General features: G+C 38.6%; 2 protein-coding genes across 5 annotated transcripts; both read left to right on the forward strand.

Annotated features, from left to right (window-relative positions):
- Positions 1-386: 386 nt before the first annotated feature.
- miga2 (mitoguardin 2) lies at positions 387-14471 on the forward strand. Of its 4 annotated transcripts, none has more exons than XM_008423655.2 (16): positions 387-514; positions 1824-2033; positions 2387-2597; positions 2694-2809; positions 2941-3061; positions 4935-5062; positions 5292-5409; positions 5558-5664; positions 5882-5994; positions 6282-6354; positions 7408-7494; positions 7599-7697; positions 7779-7913; positions 7997-8050; positions 8150-8266; positions 11044-14471. In XM_008423655.2, exons 2-16 carry the CDS (start codon positions 1938-1940, stop codon positions 11251-11253), a joined length of 1785 nt encoding a protein of 594 aa, XP_008421877.2. In that variant the 5' UTR covers positions 387-514; positions 1824-1937; the 3' UTR covers positions 11254-14471. The 4 variants fall into 4 exon arrangements, with proteins under 4 accessions (XP_008421877.2, XP_008421878.2, XP_081469763.1 ...); XM_008423656.3 differs by having other exon boundaries at positions 421-514; positions 1811-2033; XM_081613637.1 differs by lacking the exon at positions 387-514 and adding an exon at positions 1705-1726.
- Positions 14472-15230: 759 nt separating this feature from the next.
- Positions 15231-20855, forward strand: dolpp1 (dolichyldiphosphatase 1). The gene is made up of 8 exons (XM_008423657.2): positions 15231-15357; positions 15973-16073; positions 16205-16289; positions 17254-17353; positions 17661-17759; positions 19010-19138; positions 19254-19343; positions 19455-20855. Exons 1-8 carry the CDS (start codon positions 15282-15284, stop codon positions 19489-19491), a joined length of 717 nt encoding a protein of 238 aa, XP_008421879.1. The 5' UTR covers positions 15231-15281; the 3' UTR covers positions 19492-20855.
- The last annotated feature ends 1883 nt before the right edge of the window (positions 20856-22738 follow it).

Below are 22738 nucleotides of genomic sequence, written 5' to 3' on the forward strand. Positions count from 1 at the left end.
CGTGTGTTTTTATTCATATAATTTTATGTTTTGCATCTTATATATTTTAATAACGTTTACAAACATTTTTGACCTGTCATTATTCAACTGACTTCATTTCAATAGATATGTCTTGTGTTTATGGGTTAAAAAACCCCACACGAAAACATTATCAATAAATAAATATTTGTTAAATGTCAGGAAAATAAAGTTTTAAAATGCTGTTGCGTACGAAAGAGTGAAAGAAAATTCAAACTGTGACAATTTTCTGCATTGTTCGCATTGAGATGGAAGAATCATAAACTTGCTGGTGAAACATGACACCTGCAAGTTGATTGGATTCCAGTAGTCTGTGTCCCTCCCTTCCTTTATACTATTCGCTTAGAAAAGGTGCGCCCACAATTATCCTCCTCCGATTGGCTGAAGAGCGTGTCAACATCCGTGTATTTTCAAAGTCCCGCCCTAAAACAATGCTGTGCTGCCTTCACTGACAGTGACTTCGGGATGCCCTTCTCTGACGTCTTGGATGCTCACGGTATGTTGGTGTCGGAGAGGGATTATGTTATTAGTTGTTGGTCAGTGTTACTGTACTTTGCTTGCTGCTGACACCTGTGAGGTATCAGTTCAGAGCTCCATAGACCGAGTCATTCTCTGATGCTGTGAAAGGAACTGACCGATGGTCGAGGCCAGCTAAATGAGCTAGCTAATGTTAGCATGCTGGACATTTCAGAGCTTTCCCCGGCTGATTTTACCCTGGGTTTAACAAAAGTCTTTTTTTAAACCCAGAGCTTAGTCTTGTGTATTTCATGTAGAAATTCATGGTTATATTTACAGTATCGGTTTCTGATCTATGTGTTTTCAATTTAGTTTAAATCTTATTTATAAGCATCCGAATACGGAACCGTTCTGTGATTTGTACACACTTTTCGCTATTTGGTTAAAAACGGCAGCTTTTATCAGAAGACCGCGACATTGGAAGTAGCTCCAGATTAATAAGTGCAGGCTGGTACGCTATCTGCACTATAAGTGTTGTTAGCTGAGAAAGAAGCTGGTTTCGTGTCAAGTTTCGTGTCAGATTTCCTGAGATCTCAGGAAATCCAAGCTTGATTTCCTGAGATAGAATCAACTCATTTGTTGTTTGCCATGAAGCAAAAACCTTAAAACAAATATAGTTATACCTGTATGCATTTGTACCCTGTATTTAATATTATTTAGCAATAGAGTGAGGCATTTCTCATGCATCAGAATGGATCAATATGTGGAGGTCCTAATAAAATACAAATCCTACAAATAGATGGATCCACAATGCATAGCGCTAAACAGCCAGTCAGATATTGCTTATAGTCAGTCTGGGTCTCTAGTTGGTATCCTCTGCAAAACATGTCTAAGCATTGTCTTTTATCCTCTGTTTCTAAACCAAACATCACTCAGAATAATTACTGTGGCTTTAAAGTGTCGTTCGTGACCAAATAGGAAATCAATTGGTTCCCTAATGCTTTTGCCATGTTGATCAATACCAGCAGCAGTGTCCAAGTCCATTCCTGAAGAGCTGCTACCTTGGAACTTTTCAATGCATCCGTTTTCTAAAACTCCTACATCAAAAAGCTCAATTCCCTATTTTACATGTCATTCAGTTCACGTGGTGTTACGCATATAAATGTCGGATCAAGTGCAACTTTTATCTTTTTTTTTTTTTTTTTGGAATGAGTTAGGTGGCATCTCTCAACGCTCACTAGATTTTATTACGGTAGCTATATTTTACGATCTATGAAAGTATCAAACCACTGCAGCAATGCCCATTTGAACACAAATTGTGTCTCACGTGTTGTAGTGTCTGTTGTCAGGTTTTGCATCCAGGGGTGGATGACAGCAGGAAGTGTGATCAGCGAGCTGAGTATTGCGCTGGTCTGAGAGTGGAAAGGAAACCGTACATTTGGTGGATGTGAGGGACTCTTGAAATGTCACTGAGACAACCAGACGGGATGTCTGTCGCCCAGGCTTTGGCCATGACTGTGGCAGAGATACCGGTCTTTCTCTACTCCACATTTGGACAGGTAACAACTTTTATGATGATGGTTACACTTATTCACAAATGTTTTCCAAACGGCGTGGATTTTTTTTGTCACATTTTTGCACTAGCTTTAAAAGATGCTGCTTGTTCAGCAATGTCATCCAGCGAACGCCTGAGGCCTTCACCAAACAGCTGTGTTTATGCTAAGATTAGATACATACTGTTGGACTGTCTTCACGGATTAGATGATTTCCTAAGGCGACTAGTTGGGTTTTCTAATGCCATTTATGGCTGTCAGAATAAAATATTTTTATTTTTCGACCTTTTTGTTTTTAGTCGTGACAGTGAATACAAATCCTGAAGTCTGACGTTTCTCTCCATCTTTCCTGCTTTCAGTCCATATTTTCTCAGCTAAAGCTTTCCCCGAGCCTGAAGAAGGTGCTGTTTGCGACGGCACTCGGAAGCGTAGCGCTGGCCCTGACCGCTCACCAGCTGAAAAGGAGAGGCAGGAAAAGGAAACAGGCAGACCAAGTGAAGGAGGGCCCGAAGACTGTGGGAATACCCGAGGCTCTGCTGAAGACAGGAAGACCCTCATCTCTGAAGAGAGGTTAGCAACAAAAACCAATAGTGGGAGTTTCATAAGTGTGACTTTCAGCTGCTTGGTAACGTCCTTTCAGCATCTTTTACATCCTGTTTGCGACAGGCCCCATTACCAGCCGCCAGGTGATGAGCCCCAGCTCTCGGAGCAATGACACCATGAGTGGGATTTCCTCGCTGGCTCCCAGTAAACACTCGAGTTCCTCACACAGCTTGGCATCTGTTAGTTTCACACGTCACGGTTTTTCCATTGTTTGCATGTCTTTTGTCTTTTTTTTTTTGTTATTGTTTCCAGTTTTCTCCTGTGTGTTGTGTTTGATGTCTACGTCTCTGTGTGGTTTGTTCTGGCACAGACTAGAGTCCCAAACTCTCCCAATCAGCCGATTAACCCCTCCACTCCCTGGGAGGCGGAGCCTGTGGTGGAAGAATCAGGAGCGGTGGAGGATGCTAATGCAGAGAACCTGTATTTGATGGGTGCGTTGTCATGTGATATTCATGAACCTTGAAAGTCACTCTCTGCTTTGTTTTTTGATAGATTTGAGTCATAACAAGTTATATTCCTAATATATAAACAAAATTATTTGTTGAGATGATTTTGAAACCATCTAGAAGGTTCAAGAAATTTGTTGATGCATTGACTGGCTTGAGGTTGATTTTTATTTATTTATTTTTGCTGTTTGCATCTTATTTCTCATTTTTTTCTGCCAAGTTGGAGCTTGCTACAATAAGCTTGAGTTTCCAGTGACAGAAACATAAACCCCTTCCTGCCACTCTGCAGCGTAATGAGCTGACGTTATGCTGATGTTTCAATTTAGATTTTTTATGTTTGCCCCTAAACGAGGACCAGTGCTTGGATGTCGCCATTTTTATCTTTGCAGCACAGAAAAAAATAAGTGCTGTCTCAGCACCTAAACGTTGCTTAGTCTGAGCAAAGAAAAACTTTTTCAGGGACTGGATACATGATGTTCTGTGTTGAGATTGTTAGTTTTGCGTTTGTCTCGAGACAAAACAAAAGGATAAGAAGTCAAACTGGTAGAATATAATTTCCCTTTTCTGCAAAACCGTCTTCAGAAACTTGGGATATTCTGGAGAAAGAATCAAACGTGTTTGGAAGATGCATTCCAAGTGAAATAAGCATATGTTTATGAGGGGGAATTAGTAAAATTGTGGACAGAAATTGTAAAGTTTCAGAACACATGCAGGAAAACAACCTTAAAAGTCAAAGCAGACTAAAAGGACGAAGGGTATAAAAAAATACAGCAGCACGATTTCATTCAATAATTATTTTTGCTGACATTCAAATGAAAAGAAAAAATCCAACAAATGGCCACAGAACGATAACCCAGAACAATCCAGGCACTTTTTATCTGCAGTAAACTTCCACCTACATCTTTTGATTACAGCCTCAGCTCTCACGTTTCAAAGACTCACCGGACAGAACCATGTTGGCTTTCCGCTCTTATAAACCATCCATCCATCCATTGTCCTCTTGTAAACCAACACGTTCAAATCAAAATGTGTGAATACTGGGCACCTTTTTTTTTTTGGCATGATGTGACTAATTTCCTCTCCAGTCCTCTTCAGTTTGTTGAAAACTTAAGGTCAAACTCTGTTCACGTGACAGAGATTCTGAGTTACAGCGACATTAGTAATGCACACGTACCGTATTTTCCGAACAATAAGGCGCACCTAAAAACCTTCAATTTCCTCAAAAGCCGGCAGTGCGCCTTATAATCCGGTGCGCCTTATATATGGACCAATATTGAGCCACAACAGGTCTAGCAACTACGGTAAGCAGCCGCCGATTTCATTTTCGCCCATAGAAGAAGAAGCAGGGAGAGTGACAGAGACTGCGGCGGCAGCGTGTCGGTTGGTTTGTATTACCCAGAAAGCAGTTGGGCACAATATCGCAACACCATGAGTGAAACAATGACTGGGGCAGCCTACTATACAAAGTACTTGGGGACCACTTCTTTATTATTACACATCCACATTTGTAGAGTACGGAACAAATTGCGTCCTGTATCGGTTCAATACGGGACGGGTGGCAACCCTATCAGTAGCGTCCATTATATGCGCCTTATAATGCGGTGCGCCTTGTATACGAAAAAAGTTTTAAAATATTCATTGAAGGTGTGCCTTATAGTGCAGAAAATACGGTAATTAATTAGTTCATAACCAGTTTGCACTGGTACCCCAGTTTACCACTGAAAGTGCTTCCCATTTGATCCGTCAGGGATAAGAAAGTATATAGAGGTGCCGGGTTTTGTCCTTGAGAAGTGTGTATTGCATCAGTGAAGCAGGTCTTAAACAGATTTGTTAAATTCTTTTGGTTCTCGCTCTGTAGGGATGGAGCTGTTTGATGAAGCACTGCGAAAGTGGGAACAAGCCTTAAACATTCGTCAGCCAGGCAACTCGACCTCCAGTAACAACAGTCTTGCTCTGCAGGGGGCGACGTGCAGAGACTTTCTCACGGTATCCATCGCCGCTAGAAAACCACGTTTTAACTCTTGTGGCTCTTTTAAATTAGTTATATTTCTGGATTGTTTTGTTTTATATTTTCCCTTCTTCAATAAAGCATTGCCAGATTTGGTGTGGAACGCAAATTATATAAAACTGAGCTCTTCTAGAAATCTAGATTATTAATGATACTATGGAAAAAATTTTTATAAATCTTAATTTCCAATTTCCATCTTGCTTGTAGAATGAAGATCGTAATAAACTGTTTGCCGAGAAGCTGGAGACTCTCCTGCACAGGGCGTACCACCTGCAAGAGGATTTTGGCGGCAGCATCCCAGCGGAGAGCGTGCTGGCCGACTTTGGTAACAACCAGCTTCAAGATGTACCAAAAAAGAAAATGATCTGCGTTTGACATCATCAATGAAAAGTTGATGAAACGTTAACTGCAGTTTTAATTCTTCATTACCCATATTGTTTTGTTTTATTAATTTTTTCCTTGTCTGTCTTCAGAGAGTGAAGGAACTCTGATCTTGCCTCGCGTAGAGAGTTTCCACCGGCTGCAAGATGAGGATGCGGCTTCAGTTTCGTCTGATGACTCGTTTTTCTCCGCTGCAGAGGTGAGCTGCTCTCCTCAACAACAAGTGAAAGTCGTCTTGTCTGTGTGTCAGCAAGTGCATTTTTAACGCAAACTTGCACTCAAACCTGCTGTTTTATGCTCTTTTTACATTCATGTAGTGCTGTGTATCCCAGATAACATGCCAAGAAATGCCATCATGTTCTCCATCCTTGTAATTAACAAAAACAGAATTTCTTTAAACAAATTATTCTGTGCAGCTGTTTGAAAATATAACTCTGGATGAGATGTACCCACCAATGAAGCCAGCAGCTCTGTATGAAGAAGCCTTGTCTCTGGAGCAGGAAGGCAGAGTGAAGTATAGGACCTTGAGGTAACTATGTAGATTATTTATTTTGTATAAGTAAGGCTATTTTTGATCCATATTTTGTAATAAATCAGTATTGTCAGTATTGTCCTATGCAGTTACATGCACCGTAAAATGAAATTACCTTAACCTTCCTACTGAGAGAGCTCCACACTTTCCTTCATAAGCTGAGAGTTTGAATATTTAATTTTTTTGTCACCTTCCTAATGCCCTCATGTGTTTAAAAAAAAGAAAATATAACTTGCTTTCCTCCAAACAGTCTGAAATTCACTCTTCCTCTGTCTTTTTTCCAGGACTGAATTACTTGAATGCTACAGTGACCAAGATTTCCTCTCCAAGCTTCACTGTGTGAGACAAGCATTCCAGGTGTGTTCCTGCGCACAGGAGTTATTATTATTATTATTTTTTTTTAACATTCTGCTTGTCTGCTGGTGCACTCGACAGGAGCCTCCTCAGGTTTCTTTCCTTGAGCCAAGTCCTGACTAAAGCTACCAAGACAAAAGGATCACATACTGTCCTGTTTGCTAAAAATAGATGAAACCAAGAGTCTTCACTTACTTATGTGTGAACAATTGTACAGCTGGAGATATGAAGTGTTTATTTGAAGTGCATTATTTATTTAAAACATTTCAAGGTGGGATAAATGCCATCAGTGACTGAATATTAAATTTTGTTAGATGATATTAATAAGGTAGTGTTAAGAATGAAAATCTTAATCGATGAATCATAATTTGTATTGGCACATGGAGCATAAAATCAGCCAAGAAATCATTCAGACTTTGCTATTTTTATTCACTTTCAGCGCTAAAAGGAGATACTTTTACCATTACATTCGAGAAGAGTTTCTAAAAAAATACTGTGCAGCGTCTGAGGAGAAGGAGGAGGTTAGCTGATTACTCCCTGAAATCACACCATGTATCTGTGTCCCTGACAAGTTTCTGTTTCTCTGAGGAATGAGCCTTAGTGTCTAACAGAATCAAACATGTAACTCTTTACTATGGGCCTTTTGTCTAACAGCATGTGACTCTTTCTCGACCTTGGTAAAGCGTCTCAACAGTAGCTAGAGAAAAATGTTATCATTTTAGATCTCAGCTTAACTTGAGCCGTTCATCAGAATTTTATTGCAAGCTTTAATTTCTATTTTAAAAAACTGACATACTTTGGCTACATTTTCACATCACAACCACAAAAATTATGTCTTTGAACACCGGTCCCCCTCTCCTCCGATAAACCTAAATAAAGTTTGTCAGATTTCAGCATGACAAAATACTGAACATTTTCATCGTGTCTGAATATTTTGGTGAGCCACTGTAATTCCACAATTTCAGTGGCTCACCAATGTAAATTTAGATAATATTTATGTATTCCACCTAACTAAATTACTAACTGTAATATTTCATGTTTCTCTTTTTTGTTCAGGTCCTGTTGTTGGATGAAACTCACCGCACGTTTTTTATGGAGACAGGGAAACAGATGGTTGCAGGGCTAATTATTAAGGCTAACAAGGTACATGTGATTAAATTGACTTCCGTTTGGGTAAATGAACCTGCTTTGTTTCTATTTTTTTTTAAAGAGATCTAAATATCTTATACATCTATATTGTGACCCAGAGTCCCAAAGCCTTCCTGGAGAGCTATGAAGACATGCTGCTTTACACCCAGAGAGAGGAAACGTGGCCCATTACAAAAATGGAGCTGGAGGGTCGAGGGGTGAGTGCTCAAGTCACTCAGATTATTTAAAACATCCTACCTGAAACAGCTAAATACCGTCGGGTTCTTTGGTCACCACAGGTGGTGTGTATGAACTTTTTTGACATTGTTTTGGACTTTATCCTGATGGATGCATTCGAGGACCTGGAGAGCCCGCCCTCCTCCGTGTTAGCCGTTCTGAGGAACCGCTGGCTGTCCGACAGCTTTAAAGAAACGGTTAATTTCCACGCTTACATCCAGTAGCACATTTACCATGTCCTGGCAATTTCTCTTAAGCGACGTTTTCTTCTTCCTCTCAGGCTCTGGCGACCGCCTGCTGGTCGGTGTTGAAAGCTAAAAGGCGTCTTCTTATGGTGAGCCTGAGCCGGTCTTGACTGATCCAAATATTTTCACTGCTTTCTTTTTATTGTTGACGTAGATTTCTAAATGCTTGTCCTAACTGCGCTCCGTAGGTTCCCGACGGATTTATTGCCCACTTTTATGCCATATCAGAGCACGTGAGCCCAGTTTTAGCTTTTGGGTTTTTGGGACCAAGGCAGCACCTGAGTGAGGTTTGCACAATTTTCAAGGTGAGAGCAGAGCATACACAAACAAGACAAAAGAAAATTCAAAATGAAACACTGGGCACTTTGTTTGAAACTTTTTACATTTAAAATTTATGATTTATGATGACATAAACTTGCCTTTGTTTAAAGACAACAGCTTTTCAATGTCAGTCCTTCACACTTAAAGGGATAGTTCAAGATTACTAAAGTTTCTGTACCTTTTAAAAGTTTTAAAAAGTTAATATCTAAACTGCAGTAGATGACTTTCTTGGTGTCTTAAATTCAGAAACGGAATAACATCTTGGACATTGAAGCTCGAGGTTTCTTACGCACTAATACTGACGTGTTCTCATTTTAAATGGACCTGGGAAACCATTATAAAGTCTTGCAGATCACTATCTTATCTGTTCAAGACCAAATTCCCTGATACTCACAGTCTGTAATAAAAAAAATCCCTCAATTTATTCCAATATGAAATCTGTATGCAGACATTTTTTTGTATCTACTACGACTTTATATCTATAAATAATATCAGTGTTAAATCTGTTGTGTTTTTTCAGGTCTTGAGGAAATTTCAATAATATTTAAAACCTACTAAGACCAGACCATATTTTTTTAGGAGTGTGTATTTTTTTTTCTTTTTGCAATGACTCTAGGCTCACTAGAAACCACTCAAACAAGAAATCAAGGCACTTATTACTGATTCAAACTTGTAATAGACCAGATAAAATCATATAACTATCACCTCCATTTAGAGTGCACCCAGTTCTGAATGAGAGTTATGTACTGCAGCTGAGATATTAACTGTTCCTAACCTCACCTCAAAAATCCCGAGGTTATTCAGATGGTTGCAGTTTGCCTTTCTGCCACTAGATGTCATTAAATCATGTAAACTTGGAGCTTCATCAGACAAATTGCTTCACAAAAGTGCAGGTCGATTTCCTTGAAGTCACTGAGTTGTGTTCTCGCAGCAGCTCACCAGGAGCCACAGAAATCTAATGCATAAGTTTCTTATTGGGGCATGCCATTAGCATTACATAGGGAAGCAAGGCAGTCACTGCCTTCCATGTAATGCATGGCAGGCACCTATTGTTCTACACCCAATAGAATGTCTCTTTATTTATTTTTCTTCCATCACCGTTAATGCGGCTAGTACCGCTGCGTGCACACCCACAAAAGTGGTATCAATGCGTGCGGCTCGATGGCGAGAAGGGAGCTATTATTTTTATTGGGGATCAGAGTTACAATGGCGACGTAAAAAGCGAAAAACGAGCAAAATTTCCAACTGCCGATCCTTAGAGTGTAACTGACACCAACTGCCGCTTTTTTGGAGTGAGAAAATGATGTAATTTTTGATCCCAAAGTAATTTTGAAATCGCTCTCATGGCTGCAAAAATTGCTATATTGACATGAAAGTTGGTCATGACATTGATACGCATGCCCTAGAGAAATGTTTTCAAAATTTCTCTAGGACTGACGGTTTTCTGTCAAGGTGCTTCAAAGTGAAATCAAGTGACAGGGTAACCTCAGGCACTAAACCATTCATTTTCAGACTTTTCTGAAAAATTTCTGAGCTCAGCGCACACCATTTTTCTCTCATCGCTATTTCTGTGAGTGAGCTACAGATATGAATTGCGGGACTATTGGAGTCACAAATAGCCCTCTCATACGCTTCAAACGATTTTTGCATCGGCCTTACGGATCCTGAACGGGAAGCATTTGTTCGGACTGCTTTTTTCATCAAAACTGACTGGTTGGCTCATAAAGATAGAATTCCTTCTCCACCTTTTTATCTCAAACACACAGCAGTTGGCTGAGGATTAATCGCTATAGCAACAAAATACAGAGAAAGGCAGAACTGCTGGCTTGGACTACAAAGACTGTAGTTCTAAACATGGTGGAACACTTTAATACAGAGGGCAAAGCAGAAGGTCAGAACTAGAACATGGTGGAACACTCAATTATTACAGAGTAGAGCTGAGCTGGCATTTAGAATTACTTGCTGTTTTGGGCATTATGTAGCTGGATTAACCAGACCACTGTTACACATTGGATTAATGTGGCCATTTAAAATGAAGCTCACTGATCATTTCAAAATAAAAGCCCTGACAATTTTCACATCAGGTAATTGCTCTTTTGGGCTTTATGTGACTGGTTTAAACAAACTACTGCTACACATTGAATTTGTGTGGTCATTAAAATGAAGCTTACTGAAATTTTCAAAATTAAAGCATTCAAATTCTTCTCACGACAGTGCACCGCCATAGGCGGTGCAATAATATTTAGCTTTTTTAATGTAATAAAATAACTTGCTGCGCAAGGCAGTTCACTATCCTGAACATTAGCACAAACATTAGCATTTCACTACCCTTGCTAATGAACTGCGGAAAGCAGTGCATTAGCATTAGCCTTTTACCTAAATTAACCCATAAGTTAATTTTCTCACTTATTTGCCATATTTCGTATACTGAATGGAGTAAGTCAATGAAAGAAAACATGCTCATGAAGCCCCACATGCTACTGATTACCTTCACACTAACATTAGCATTTTGGCTAATTTTATCTTATGCATTAATTTTAACATAATGAATGGTAAAAGTACATCTTAGTGAATATGCTACTGACTCTCCACAGGTTATTGACTACAATTTAGCTAAGCTTAGCATCAATGATTATTTTTAGCATCAGAACGCTGGGTTCCAACTGACGGGCAAACTTTGGCATGCTCTGGTTAAATTCCTTCAGGAATTTTCTAGTTATGATATAAAACCTCTGTCATTTTCTCTCCTTTTTACCTGCAGCAACAAATAGTGCAGTACCTCAAAGATATGTTCGACCATGACAAGGTCCGCTTCACCTCCGAGCAGTGCTTGGCTGAGGACATCCTGAAACTTTCCCACCGCAGAAGTGAGATCCTACTGGGCTATCTGGGAGTCGACAGTCTGTTGGAGCTCAACGGAGCCATGCCCAGAGACGCTGAGGGCCCCTACGGGACCAACAAAGTGTCATGAAGCGCTTCGACAAAGAGTCTGAACTCCTCCGCGTTGATCTCTGCGAGCCCTTGTGCTGTGACACACTGAGAATCAGCATTATTCAGTCAATTGTTCATCCTTTGCTCCATCTGTGCTCTTGAACACAACTACATGTCATGGGATTTATTTCACCAGGTCTCCTTGTTCCTGCTAATGAGGGAGAGCGTCTGGGTCCTGGATTCCTCTCGTCCCTCGTGTTGCTGCTTTGTTGCGTATCCAGAATGACGACTGTAATCAAATTATCACAAACGTGTGAGGACTTGTTCCTGCGTCTACCTCTGCCTGGGGGCGATTCAGATACTTGGCGAAAACACGGCTGACAAACACTTCCAACACACGAGGACTTCGCCTTCTGTTGACCCAAACAAGATTCTTCTGAGAACTGTTCGTCACCTGTGGGTTTGGGCTGAATATCTACCTTCACTCTGACGAGCAAAGAGAGAACTTGCTTTTGTGTTTTATGTGAAAAACTGAAGGTTAATTCTTAATGAAATCGCTGCTGCTTATAGTTATTGAAATGAGAGAGGCAAGATGGCCGTCACCTTAATTATCCCTAAATCCTTCTTTATTCCAGGAGTTCCATCGAGCTGAATAACACTGAGACGTATCTGAGATGGGGTTTTTGAACAAATAATCTAAAACTGGTGTTTCACAATCCAATTTGGCTTTTGGTTTGAATTTGAATTGATTATTTCCTTGGCGAACTGTAAGAAAATGACAACTAAATACAAGCATAAAGCGTAAGCTTCAGAGCAGAGGAAAACTGAAACTGGCATCCGAAAAATTTGTTAGATAACACGGTTTGTGAGACATTTCTCTATAAATGTACAATCATCATGAATTAATTTTTAGAACCTGTTCAGTTTTAAAGCTGCTAACCGGGCTTTTTGTTAAATCAGTAAGACTCGCCTTAGGTATAGCTTGTCATCTGTAGAATGTGTCGTGGCGGATTTTTTTGTTGTTTAGTTATGTGATTTTTACTTGAGATAAAATCCTCTAGTGACATCACACAAGGCACCTCATCCAAGTTCCTTTGTTTACACCTATTTATTTGTTCAACCTTAATTGTGTTTTTAATGAAATTCGCTCTTCAAAGGTAAATGCTTGCACTCTATCCGGATACAGCAAAGCGTTTGAGCCTCATGTGAGAACGCTTTTATGGATTTCAGGAAAATGTGGTTACAGTGAAACACGGAAGATGTAAAAAGGACCAGTGCAGATGAGATCCATGGTACTGTCAGCCATTTCTCTCAGATTGCAGGAGTCAAATTTGGACTCAAATGTGCAAAGTTAATCCTCAATGCAACGTGGAATGTTTCAGTTCTGTTTCTTGTAATATCAGCGTCCCCACATAAACACAAATTCAAATTTAGTTATTTTCTTGGATGTGCTTCAAAAAAATGTTTTGTGAAATCCTACAGTGGAACTTTGTAACTTCATTGTCAGTGTTCAATTGGTATCGAACAGTACGCCTTTTGGGAGTATCTTTAATCTTCTAAACCCAAGCTTTTAGAATAGATTATGATACAAAGTTTAAAGTGTTAAAATATTGAACAATAGCACCAAGTATTGAAAAGGATACTTTTGGAATCCTAAATTTGATATTCTGCATCAATGTTTGTTTCTTTGTGAGCTACATTATTGAAGACAGTACGGGAAAAGAATCTCTCTTCTGTTCAAGTAAAGAGTCACGTAAACCAGTAACTTATTTTCCATGGGCATTGTTTGTGGATTGACTTGAGTCATTTAGGTTAGACTCCCAGCTATTGCATAAACTGACTCCCTTATGTTTTTTTTTTTTTCTGGAATTATACCATCCCTCTTAACTTGTTTAGTCAAGTACATCTGACAAATTCAAACCCTCTGGGAAATAATACTTACTGAAAACACACCCTCAAATCACTGCAACACATACATTAAACTGAGACGGTGCCAAGTGGTAGACGTACGAGTTATTCTGGTGTCATGAAGGCTAGTAAGTGAAGGACGGAGTGGTAGCTTACCTAAGTGCACTGACGGAAGCCCTGAAGTTTTCTGGGTCACAGAAACCCAAATTGGGGCAACAAACTGCCTAACTAAATTGACCTTTCTTGTGTAATCCTTCACTACTAGTGGTACTACTGTAAAGATGGAGGCACATTGTAGTTCAGATATTAAATTGACTTCATTAAATGAATCAACTATCTATATTTATTTGAATCACTGGAAGAGCAGCAGTTAAGTTTCCATCTCGTTCCAATTTTATTCCAGTAATTCGTCAGATCAACAGCTCTTTGACGTTATTTTACTTCTGTTTTGTGGCAACGATGATTCAAACTGCAGTTGTTCTAATGCACTTCCGAAATTCATAGCCGAGAAACGCTGTTCATCCTCCTGAACTGTTCTGACCGCGCATCGTCTGTACTGTTGCTTTTATTGGACAGCGGTCTGACTTGAAGCAGAGCTGCAAATGTGCGAGGCATTCCTGCAGTAAATGGTCTGGTTTGCAGCTTTGCATTTTTAACCGATTTGCACTTTAGCAGCAAGATGAGGCAGAAAATATTTCTTATAAACATCCGCATGAGAGTTCCCATGTACAAATTGTCCGATTATTTATTGCGACACATGACTTGTATGTATAAAATGAAGCATATAGCTGCTGTACAGTCTAGCAAAGTTATCTTAAAAGACAAAAACTATATTATGAAAAGTTTGTACAATCACAAGGCTTTGTTGAAGTGCCCATCTTTAAATAATTTTTGTTTTGCTTTGTGCGATATGATCTGAGATGAAATGCTTTAATATGTATAACCTGTCTGAATCATGGAGAGTTTTTTTTTTTCTCCCCTTTTCTGGATAAATGAACTGCCTTTGCATGTTAGCATTTTAAGTTCTTTAAAATGCATCAGCGTAGCACTGCACATGCACTATACCCAAGCTCAACCTGATTTGTTGGATATTTTAAGTTCTAATTAGATCAAATCTAAAACATTTTTTATGAATTACTACAATTTAAGCATGGGCTGTAATATTTAGATTATTTTAGACTTTAAAGAGGGTTTCAGAAGGCCAAAATGTTTATTATGCCCCCTCCCCCTACTAATGTATGCTACATTACAGGTGTCCTACTCATGCCTTTTGTCTTTTCTATTGTTGTATTGCACTGTCTGTAAACTGATTTACATCCTCTGTATTAAATCTTATTTTTTGTTATTAAATTGGTGTTAATTGGGTTTCCTTTTGATACCTTGTTATATTTCATATTAAAGTTGTAAGCAAAATTGTCTTTATATTTTAAAAAAAGTTCAACAAATACAAATGAGTTTATTGTAAATTTATGTTTTAATAAGCTTTGATTGCGATTAATATCCATTTTACACCCTTTAATCCAAAGTTGGATGTTTACATGGATGCTTTTTTCTAAGGTAAATTCTAAATTCTTAAATGCCAGACCACTGGAGGTCCTAAAACTAAATATACTCAGCTGAGCAACAGCGTCTTTTTACTGAGTTTCTGTGAACCTGGGTTCCAATGTCACTGGAAAACATTATTTTAATGAGATAAAAAGACTCATTTTGAAGTCCACGTGTTATGTCCCTTCCAGGTGATGTATAATCATTTTCAAGTTTAAATAGATGCACACCTAAGTTTTTCGTTCTTTGAATAGTTATTCTGTTTTTTGCAAGAATATTTAAGGGGCAAGGTAATGAGTTGCTTTAGTAATGAGTAGCTATTTTACATAACTTTTTTAAACATTATATGTCGTATAATGCCAAATATTTTTTTTTCTGTTCTTATTTTAGTTTTTGAATGAGGGAACCAAGTTGCCAAGTGATTGTTTTTTTCATCACATTTTTTTCCATTCAATAATTCTCCTCTATGGACAGAATCCCTCCTGACCAGACCATGGCGGTGATTGGACAGATCCTTTGCTGCCGGGGTTTGTTTGAACATAAAGCTCGTCCCCTCATTGGGTGAATTCGTTTTTGGGGCGTGGTCCTAAACTGCCCCGGTTGTGTCCGGGTAAGATGGCGTTGGAAGAGCAGTGCTCGGCACCACCTCGATGGCAGGCCATATCAGTGACACACGTAGAGTTTCCCGAGGGTACGTAAAACTCAATGTTTGTGTATCGACAATGTTCGTCGCTTCTGAAAATTTCCAAGCAGCGTGAGCGGGTTTGTATGCTAGTGAATGGACACAGCCTTCAGTAGCTGCCAAATTGTGAGCCTTTGGTCAACACCCGGCACACCGTAGGCTGCGAAATTGTGAGACATCTCCGCATGCGCACTTTGTAACGGTGTTCACAATGACGGCTAGCTTGCTGCTAGCTCTTTTAACATGAGCTTTGCTACCCCCTTCTTAAATTAAAATGTATTTGCAGTGCTCTGTAATATGTTTGACAGCACTGCAATATCTCTTATTTCAGCATACAAGTTATAGCTATCCTGGGAGCTATTAGACATTTCCACGTATAGCATTATTACCATGGCTGCTGCTAACGTATAAAGCTCCATGGCCTTGTGTTAAAAGGTCTTAACGGCTACAATTCACCTGAATTAAAATTAAATATTTCCCTGAGTTTCTTTAATAAAAACTTAATGCGCGTCTTACCTGGTCTCTCTGTTCACTATTCGGTTTCAGGTAGTGTTGGACTACACGAATGTTTAATTATTATATATTTTTTGTCCTGAACATCAGTTCTTATTAATTCTGTTTCAGGGGATCTCACGGGAAAACTGTTGGCCTACATCAGTCTCCTACCCGTAGCTATTCTTGTGGGCTTTGTCACTCTCATAGTGTTTAAACGGGAACTGCACACGGTAAGTAGTGTTCATATTTGCTGTGAAAGTGGTAATGGGTCTCTCAGGTAGCTGAACAGATGTGTAAAGAAGCAGGGCAGAAGTACGTGAGAGCCCTCATATGCTGACTGGGTTCTTCCTCCTTTTTACAGATTTCCTTCTTCACTGGAGTCCTTCTAAATGAAGGAGTGAACTGGGTGCTCAAGCACATTCTCAGAGAGCCGCGCCCTTGTGCAGGTAAGTGAGGGAACAAGTTTTTCTTTTTTCTTTGCCAGGATCTAGCAAAACATCATGTTAGATATGAGTGATGTATGTGATGAGATGATTTTGTTCTGATGACATTTAAGCATTATAACCCCTAGCAGTATTCAGGTTTTCTTTTTTTTTTTATTGTGATAAGAAGATATGATTCTTGTACAGTGCCTTAGGAAAGTATTCATATTCAGGGGGAGGAGAGGGTTCTCACATTTTGTCACAACTACAAACAATGGTGAAAGAGCTTAAAATGGTGCATACATGAAGTGAAAGGAAAATTTAATTTTCAACATTTCTTGTAAATAAAATAACTGAAAAGTGGTATGTTTTTGTTTTCAATATTTTGTAAAAATCTATTTACTTTGATATTGTCAGTCGGTATTTGGTTAGGACTTTAACTGAGGTATATTAAACTATACCTCATCGGCATGATTTAATGTAAATCATTCAATTGTGACTCTGGCTGTGTGTTTACAGTCATTCTCTCTAAAAGGTGAACTTTTGCTCCACTTTCCAGTCTCTTAACAGGCTGTCTTACAGGATTGTCCTGTATTTAGCACCATCAATCTTCCCATCTGCTCTAATCTTAACCATGCTGCCACCAGGCTACTGTTTTTGTTGTTCTTTAACAAACCACTGAGTCTTAAAACATTCCTGCTTTGAAAGATTTTAAGTGTCGTGGTGATACTGACATGCATTTTTTGTGAGGGGCTGAATTCACCAAAAGTTAAATTTGCTACTCTGTACATTATTTTCAGTCGTTACCACCATTGCAAAGAAATACAAATTTCTAAAGCTGTTTTGTTCCGGGATCTTGCATAAATCTGCAATACATAGCATCTAGTTAAAAACTTTTTTTTTTGTATTATTATATGTTTAAGAACCTCAATGGTTGCAGAAACTTTAAATATTGCATTATTTTTCTTGTTCTATTTTCTTTCTTTAGGAGCTCATACAACAGTTTATGCCGAGTACGGCATGCCCTCGAATCATTCCCAGCTTATCTGGTTCTTCGTTGTTTACTTCTTTCTTTTTCTTTATTTAAGGTAAGTTTGCTTGTCTCTGCATTTTGGGCTGGGGTTAAAGGTCACGTGGCTGAGCTTTGTAATATAGGATTAACCTAATGAGTTAACCTGCTGAAATCAATTGTCAACCCAGTAAAGTTTAAAATCCAGTCTTCACCAACATTGTATGATACGCAATTACTCATCGTTGCACATTTGTTTTGCTTAACTTTTTTGATTTTATTTTAGAGGGCATGTGTCACTATTTGAAGTACAGACAACATTTTTGTAATCACTGATTTACTTTAACATGAGGAAGGATATAATGGTGTGAACTGATCATTTTCAGGATGCACCAGACAAACAATGCTCGATGTGTGGACCTGTTGTGGAGGCACGTCCTGTCCATCGTCCTGCTGGGCATGGCGTCGTCCGTCTCATACAGCAGGTATGCATCTCCTCCCGTCATCTTCTTCCTCTAAATCTCTAGGATGTCCTAAATTGTGAGTTTAATTTGAAAAAGGAATAACATGTTGCAAGTTATTGTTGTAATAATTGAAAGTGTTTTATTGTGACGTTGAATATTTTTTCTTAAAGATATGAAGTGCTTGTTTATCGAATGTCCCTCTGAAGTCGCTGTTTATTATTGAGTTGAGAGCAAATCTTCCGATGGGGTTATAAATGGGAAACGAGATGCAAATAATTTGGCTTTCACATCTGCTGAGACCGACATGGGTCAGTGTGACATGGATTTCATAATTTCCCCAAGGACGGACTCGGCAGATGTTCATGTGCAGCCCAAAAATTACCGACCATGCGGCCTTGCACAGTATATATATGCCAGAAAACTAAACGTGATCACTTGTTATCTCCTGTTGGTTCCAGAAATATTTTTAGATGCATGACCATTTCTTATAAAGACAGAACAGGTTATTTCTGAAAAATATTCAATTTCCTATTTATTCATATTTGTATCAGGTTTATTAATTGGAATTATGTGTTAATCCATGTTTTTTTTTTTTAAATGTAACTTTTTCTGTTTGTTTTTACTATACAGAAAATCTGTCCCTTTCACTAAACTGCTTTCCTTACAGTAATAGCTTTTTGTTTAAAATTTTTTTTGTCTAGGTTTATTTGCATAGAAATTAATCGCATTTTGTGAAACAAAGTCCCATTATGTTGAGGAAGTGTGTATGTTGCTAAAGATTGACTCCCTGTTTAGCATAGTGGGAATTTCCTTTTAAATGTCGATGAAAGTTGTATCATTGATATTGCATCGTAAAGAAATGTGTGGACTATGATTTCAGTGTATTTCAGGTCTGGACCGAGTAGGAAAAGAAAAGTATGACATAGTTGTCTAAATATTTCTTGGATCCACTCCCATTCTTGGTGTCCTACTTCCTTTCTGTCCCCCTTGTTCCATATTATATTCAAACCCTGAAAACTGTAGAAATGTATTATTTCATTTCAAACTTGGAGTATTTTTACACAATATAAAATGTATTATTTGATTATTCCTGCAAAATTTGCATAGCATGCTTGTAAACGTCCCATCAATGATGACTATGAGAAATGGTTTAAAATGTATCCCTGTCTGGTAGCATTTCCTCGTGGCCAAACTGCCTCTTTTCCAATAATATTAATAATGTTGCAGGATTGTTTTTTTCTTATGAAACCTCCTTCTCCTGTCATTTCCAGGGTCTACTTGTTGTACCACACCTGGAGTCAGGTTTTCTATGGGGCAGTGACTGGCAGCACAATGGCCATTATCTGGTTCTTTTTCACACAAGAGGTGCTGACACCTTTATTCCCCAAAATTGCAGCATGGTAAGTGAATATTTAATTCTCCTGTCATTTTTGATCAACTAATCGGCTTCAAGATTAGTTGGATCATTTGGCGATCAGTTAATATAATGTCCTTTGACTTTGTTACAACCAACAGGCCAATATCAGAGTACTTCCTGGTGCGAGACACAAGCTTGATTCCCAACATCTTATGGTTTGAGTATACAGTGACCAGATCAGAGGCCAGGTAAGGTTCCGTCTGAGCGGATGTTAAAATGATTGTCCATTTAAAATGTGTCTGTCTCGTTTTCCTGGAAACTTATAAAAACATACATTATATTCATTTTTGTTCTTTCAGAAACAGACAACGAAAGCTTGGAACAAAACTTCAGTGATCTGCAGAGCACTTTGTGAAACCTCAGTTCAGGCCCACACTTCGCGCGCACACACACACACACACAAAGACATTCTCATACGCTCACACAAACAGAAGCTAAATCAACAACAAAAAAACACTGGAGAATCATCTTTTGGACTGACTTGGTTGCAAGGAATGTTGGGAAAAGAAAAAAGAAAAGAAACGTACTCCAGGTAGAGAGAGATCCCGGAGCCTGCAGCCTGAGCACGTCCGTCCACATGCCTTCCCCTCTTGTACAACTTGCCCAAAAAGCTCTTCAGTGCATGCAAGACTGTGCAAGAGGCATACTATTTAATGATAGATTAATATATATTTTAACTATAAACGCACGCTGACAGTAACTGTTTACTGTAAAAGATTCGAAGAACTAAAATGGAGGCTTAGATCAAGTTACAAGCATATTGATGAGCGTCATAACAGCATGTATTTAGTCATTTTCTTTTCTTTTTTTCCCCCTTTTTTTTGTACTTTTAAATTGGATAACGGGTGAGTAAGTGGGGAGGGGTGGCTGGCTACAGCTCTATTGGTAGTTTTTGGAATTAACCATTTTTCATTCTTCTACATTAGAAAATGAGCAATTTCTAAAAATTGGTCATGTAATATAAGTGAAAATTTGCACTTTGTGAAATTTGCAAGTTAAGGACTAACACTAGTTACATGTTAAGATTTTTCCCTTCTTTTCCCTCAAGTCTTTGCTTTGTGTCTTTGACTCGGTCCTAATATTAGGCTCCAAAGCTGATCTGCAGGCACTGTAAATCTTAACGTACCTTCTGTAATCTTGATTACCACAGATGTAGTTTCTGTTTGCATTTCTTTGAGGGTTGTGAGACTGAATCGCAGCAGCGAGTTTTGAGTTATTCTTGGTGTTAAAGCTACTTTGGAGTGAGAAGGTGTTTTGTTTTTCTTTTCTCGGTATTGCCTCATATACAGTAGCAACCTGGGAACAAAGTTCTGGGGGTCGGCTTTCTTTGTTTTGGTTTTTTAAATATTCAATTTCTTGTCTTCTCTGCTGCTGCAGAAACGTTTTCTTTTTATCTGCATTTCCAAAATAACATTCCTTATCACCTAGTGTTTAATCATAACAGATGATGGGGGGGGGACATGTTTTGTATTTAGTTTTTTTTTGAAGAAAGATTTAAAAACACGCCTCAGGTCAGTTGTAGCATGTGATTATGCTTTTTCCTCGCAGCCTACGGCAGCTAATGTTGAAAGCTGTCAAGTGGGGATCTGAAGCTGATTAAAACGGTCATATTGTTAGCTTCACAAAGGGAAGTAGTTCTCTTAGAATTTTTTTTCATGTGTAACCTCTATCAGGCTGAATAAAAATGTGTTTATGTACAAGAGATGAGTTCAGTGTGCTACTTTGATATAGTTTCCTATCCTGTTGCAAACATTTTTTTTAACACTTTGCACATGGATTTCATTGTCAACTGTACTAGTCTACTTTTATTTTTAGCAGCCGAAATAATTCGAACACATGCATGTGCCGCTCCCTCACCTGCAAAGTATAATTGCGAAAAACAATACATTAGGGGGGAAAAAGCAGAGTTTTTGCAAACCAATGCTCCATGGACAGTAAAAACCAGGTTCAGTTTCAAAGTGCTAAAAGAAAAATGGGAGCAAAATATAGAAACGGAGGCTTTAATTTAAAACGGCATTTAAACTCTTAACAGTAAACCATCAGGATCATAAAGAAATTTTTTCTTTTTTTAATATCTAGTGAAAGAATAAGGACTTCTATCTCTGTGGCCCCTTGTTTGGTGCTCTCTTGCTGTCTGAATTTGTAGTATTAAAGGAAATGAAAATCCTTCCACAAACAAAGGTAACTTAATGAAATGCTTAATTCTGCTACGGAGGAAAAAAAAAGTATGCATGGTTTTTAAAAATGTTTTCTGAATAAAAAGCTGAAAATGATGCATTTGTATTCAATTGTTACCAATCTTACCAAGTGCTATGACTTCTCCAACACACCATACTGAATCAGTCGAGCAGCAGCTCAACCACAGACGTTTGCATGTGACAGATAATTTTGCATGGAGATTAATGGTGAACTACCTTTAACTTCTGTTGGCAATATTTGCTTAGGCTTAATTTTTTTCTTCCCTCCAGCTACTAGACCTGTCCAAGTGGAAGGTATCTGAAAGACTGTATACCATTATGTGGTAAATTTCTGGTTTTTAGGAGAAATGTGCTGAACACCACCTCTGCTCCTGCCATGTTTAAATGGGCCACTCCTCTAATTCGCTTTTTAGGCTTCATGCTTTCCCCAAATACCCGTCGTATAGCCTGCATGTGAAGTCCTCAACCTAGTTCTGTTTTTCTGATCTATTTTCTCTAAATTATTTACATTTAATTTCTCCTACCCTATTCATATTTGTCCTGTTTAGCTTTGATGCGCCATTTATTAAAGCCAAGGCTTTAAGAATCTTGAAACCTTTTATTGGATTTCTGAATCGGACTTCAACATGTTTGCTTGACATACTGTAAAAAAATAAATAAAAAAAAACTTGAACTCTGAGAAAATTGGTATATAAAAATTGCAGGGTTGTATTTAAAGGGTGGTGGGTCCTTCGGTCAAAGCAGGTTTTGGTGTCCTAGTCCAACCACTACAAGTTTGTTCTGCTCAAGCAAATTAGATGGGGGGGGGGGAAAAAAATGTAGGTACATCTACTGGCAGACTTTAGGTCTTATCCTCTGAAAGGTAGATTTTTTCACTTTTGCTGTAGCTTCAAAGGTGCTCCAAACCATCTACTTTATCCTTTCTCTCCTCCCCCCCATTTGTCTGTCACATAGAGATCTTCCTAATCCAAACTCGGTTTCATTTATTCATAAAGTTGTCAGTTATTCACATTTAACACACACATGGCGGATTAATTTAAGCTTGAATCCCTGACATCCTATTGATCTGTTGTCTTACTGAATCAGTGGTGATCTAAAAGTCATCCCGCCAGACAGAAAAACTGAATGGGCGTCGGGTGTGTTTACGTATGTGCCAGCATTTTCTTCTAAAAGGATCATTAATCCAAGATTAATGTTTTGTGTGAGATGTAAGCTGTTCACCTTCTGATATTCACTGTAATTAGATCTCTGTGGAGCAAATTAAATTGCTAATCAAATCACTGCCCCAGTTTGATTAACAAGCAGACGTGTAATTCAGCTTTTCTACGGCGCACTGAGCTGTATGTTGGTATCTTGTTCGCCACTTAAGGATTGGCAAAAAAAAC

The sequence above is a fragment of the Poecilia reticulata genome, chromosome 12 (genome assembly GCF_904066995.2).
Source record: "Poecilia reticulata chromosome 12, P_reticulata-male-v2, whole genome shotgun sequence".
In the NCBI taxonomy this organism is placed as follows: domain Eukaryota; kingdom Metazoa; phylum Chordata; class Actinopteri; order Cyprinodontiformes; family Poeciliidae; genus Poecilia; species Poecilia reticulata.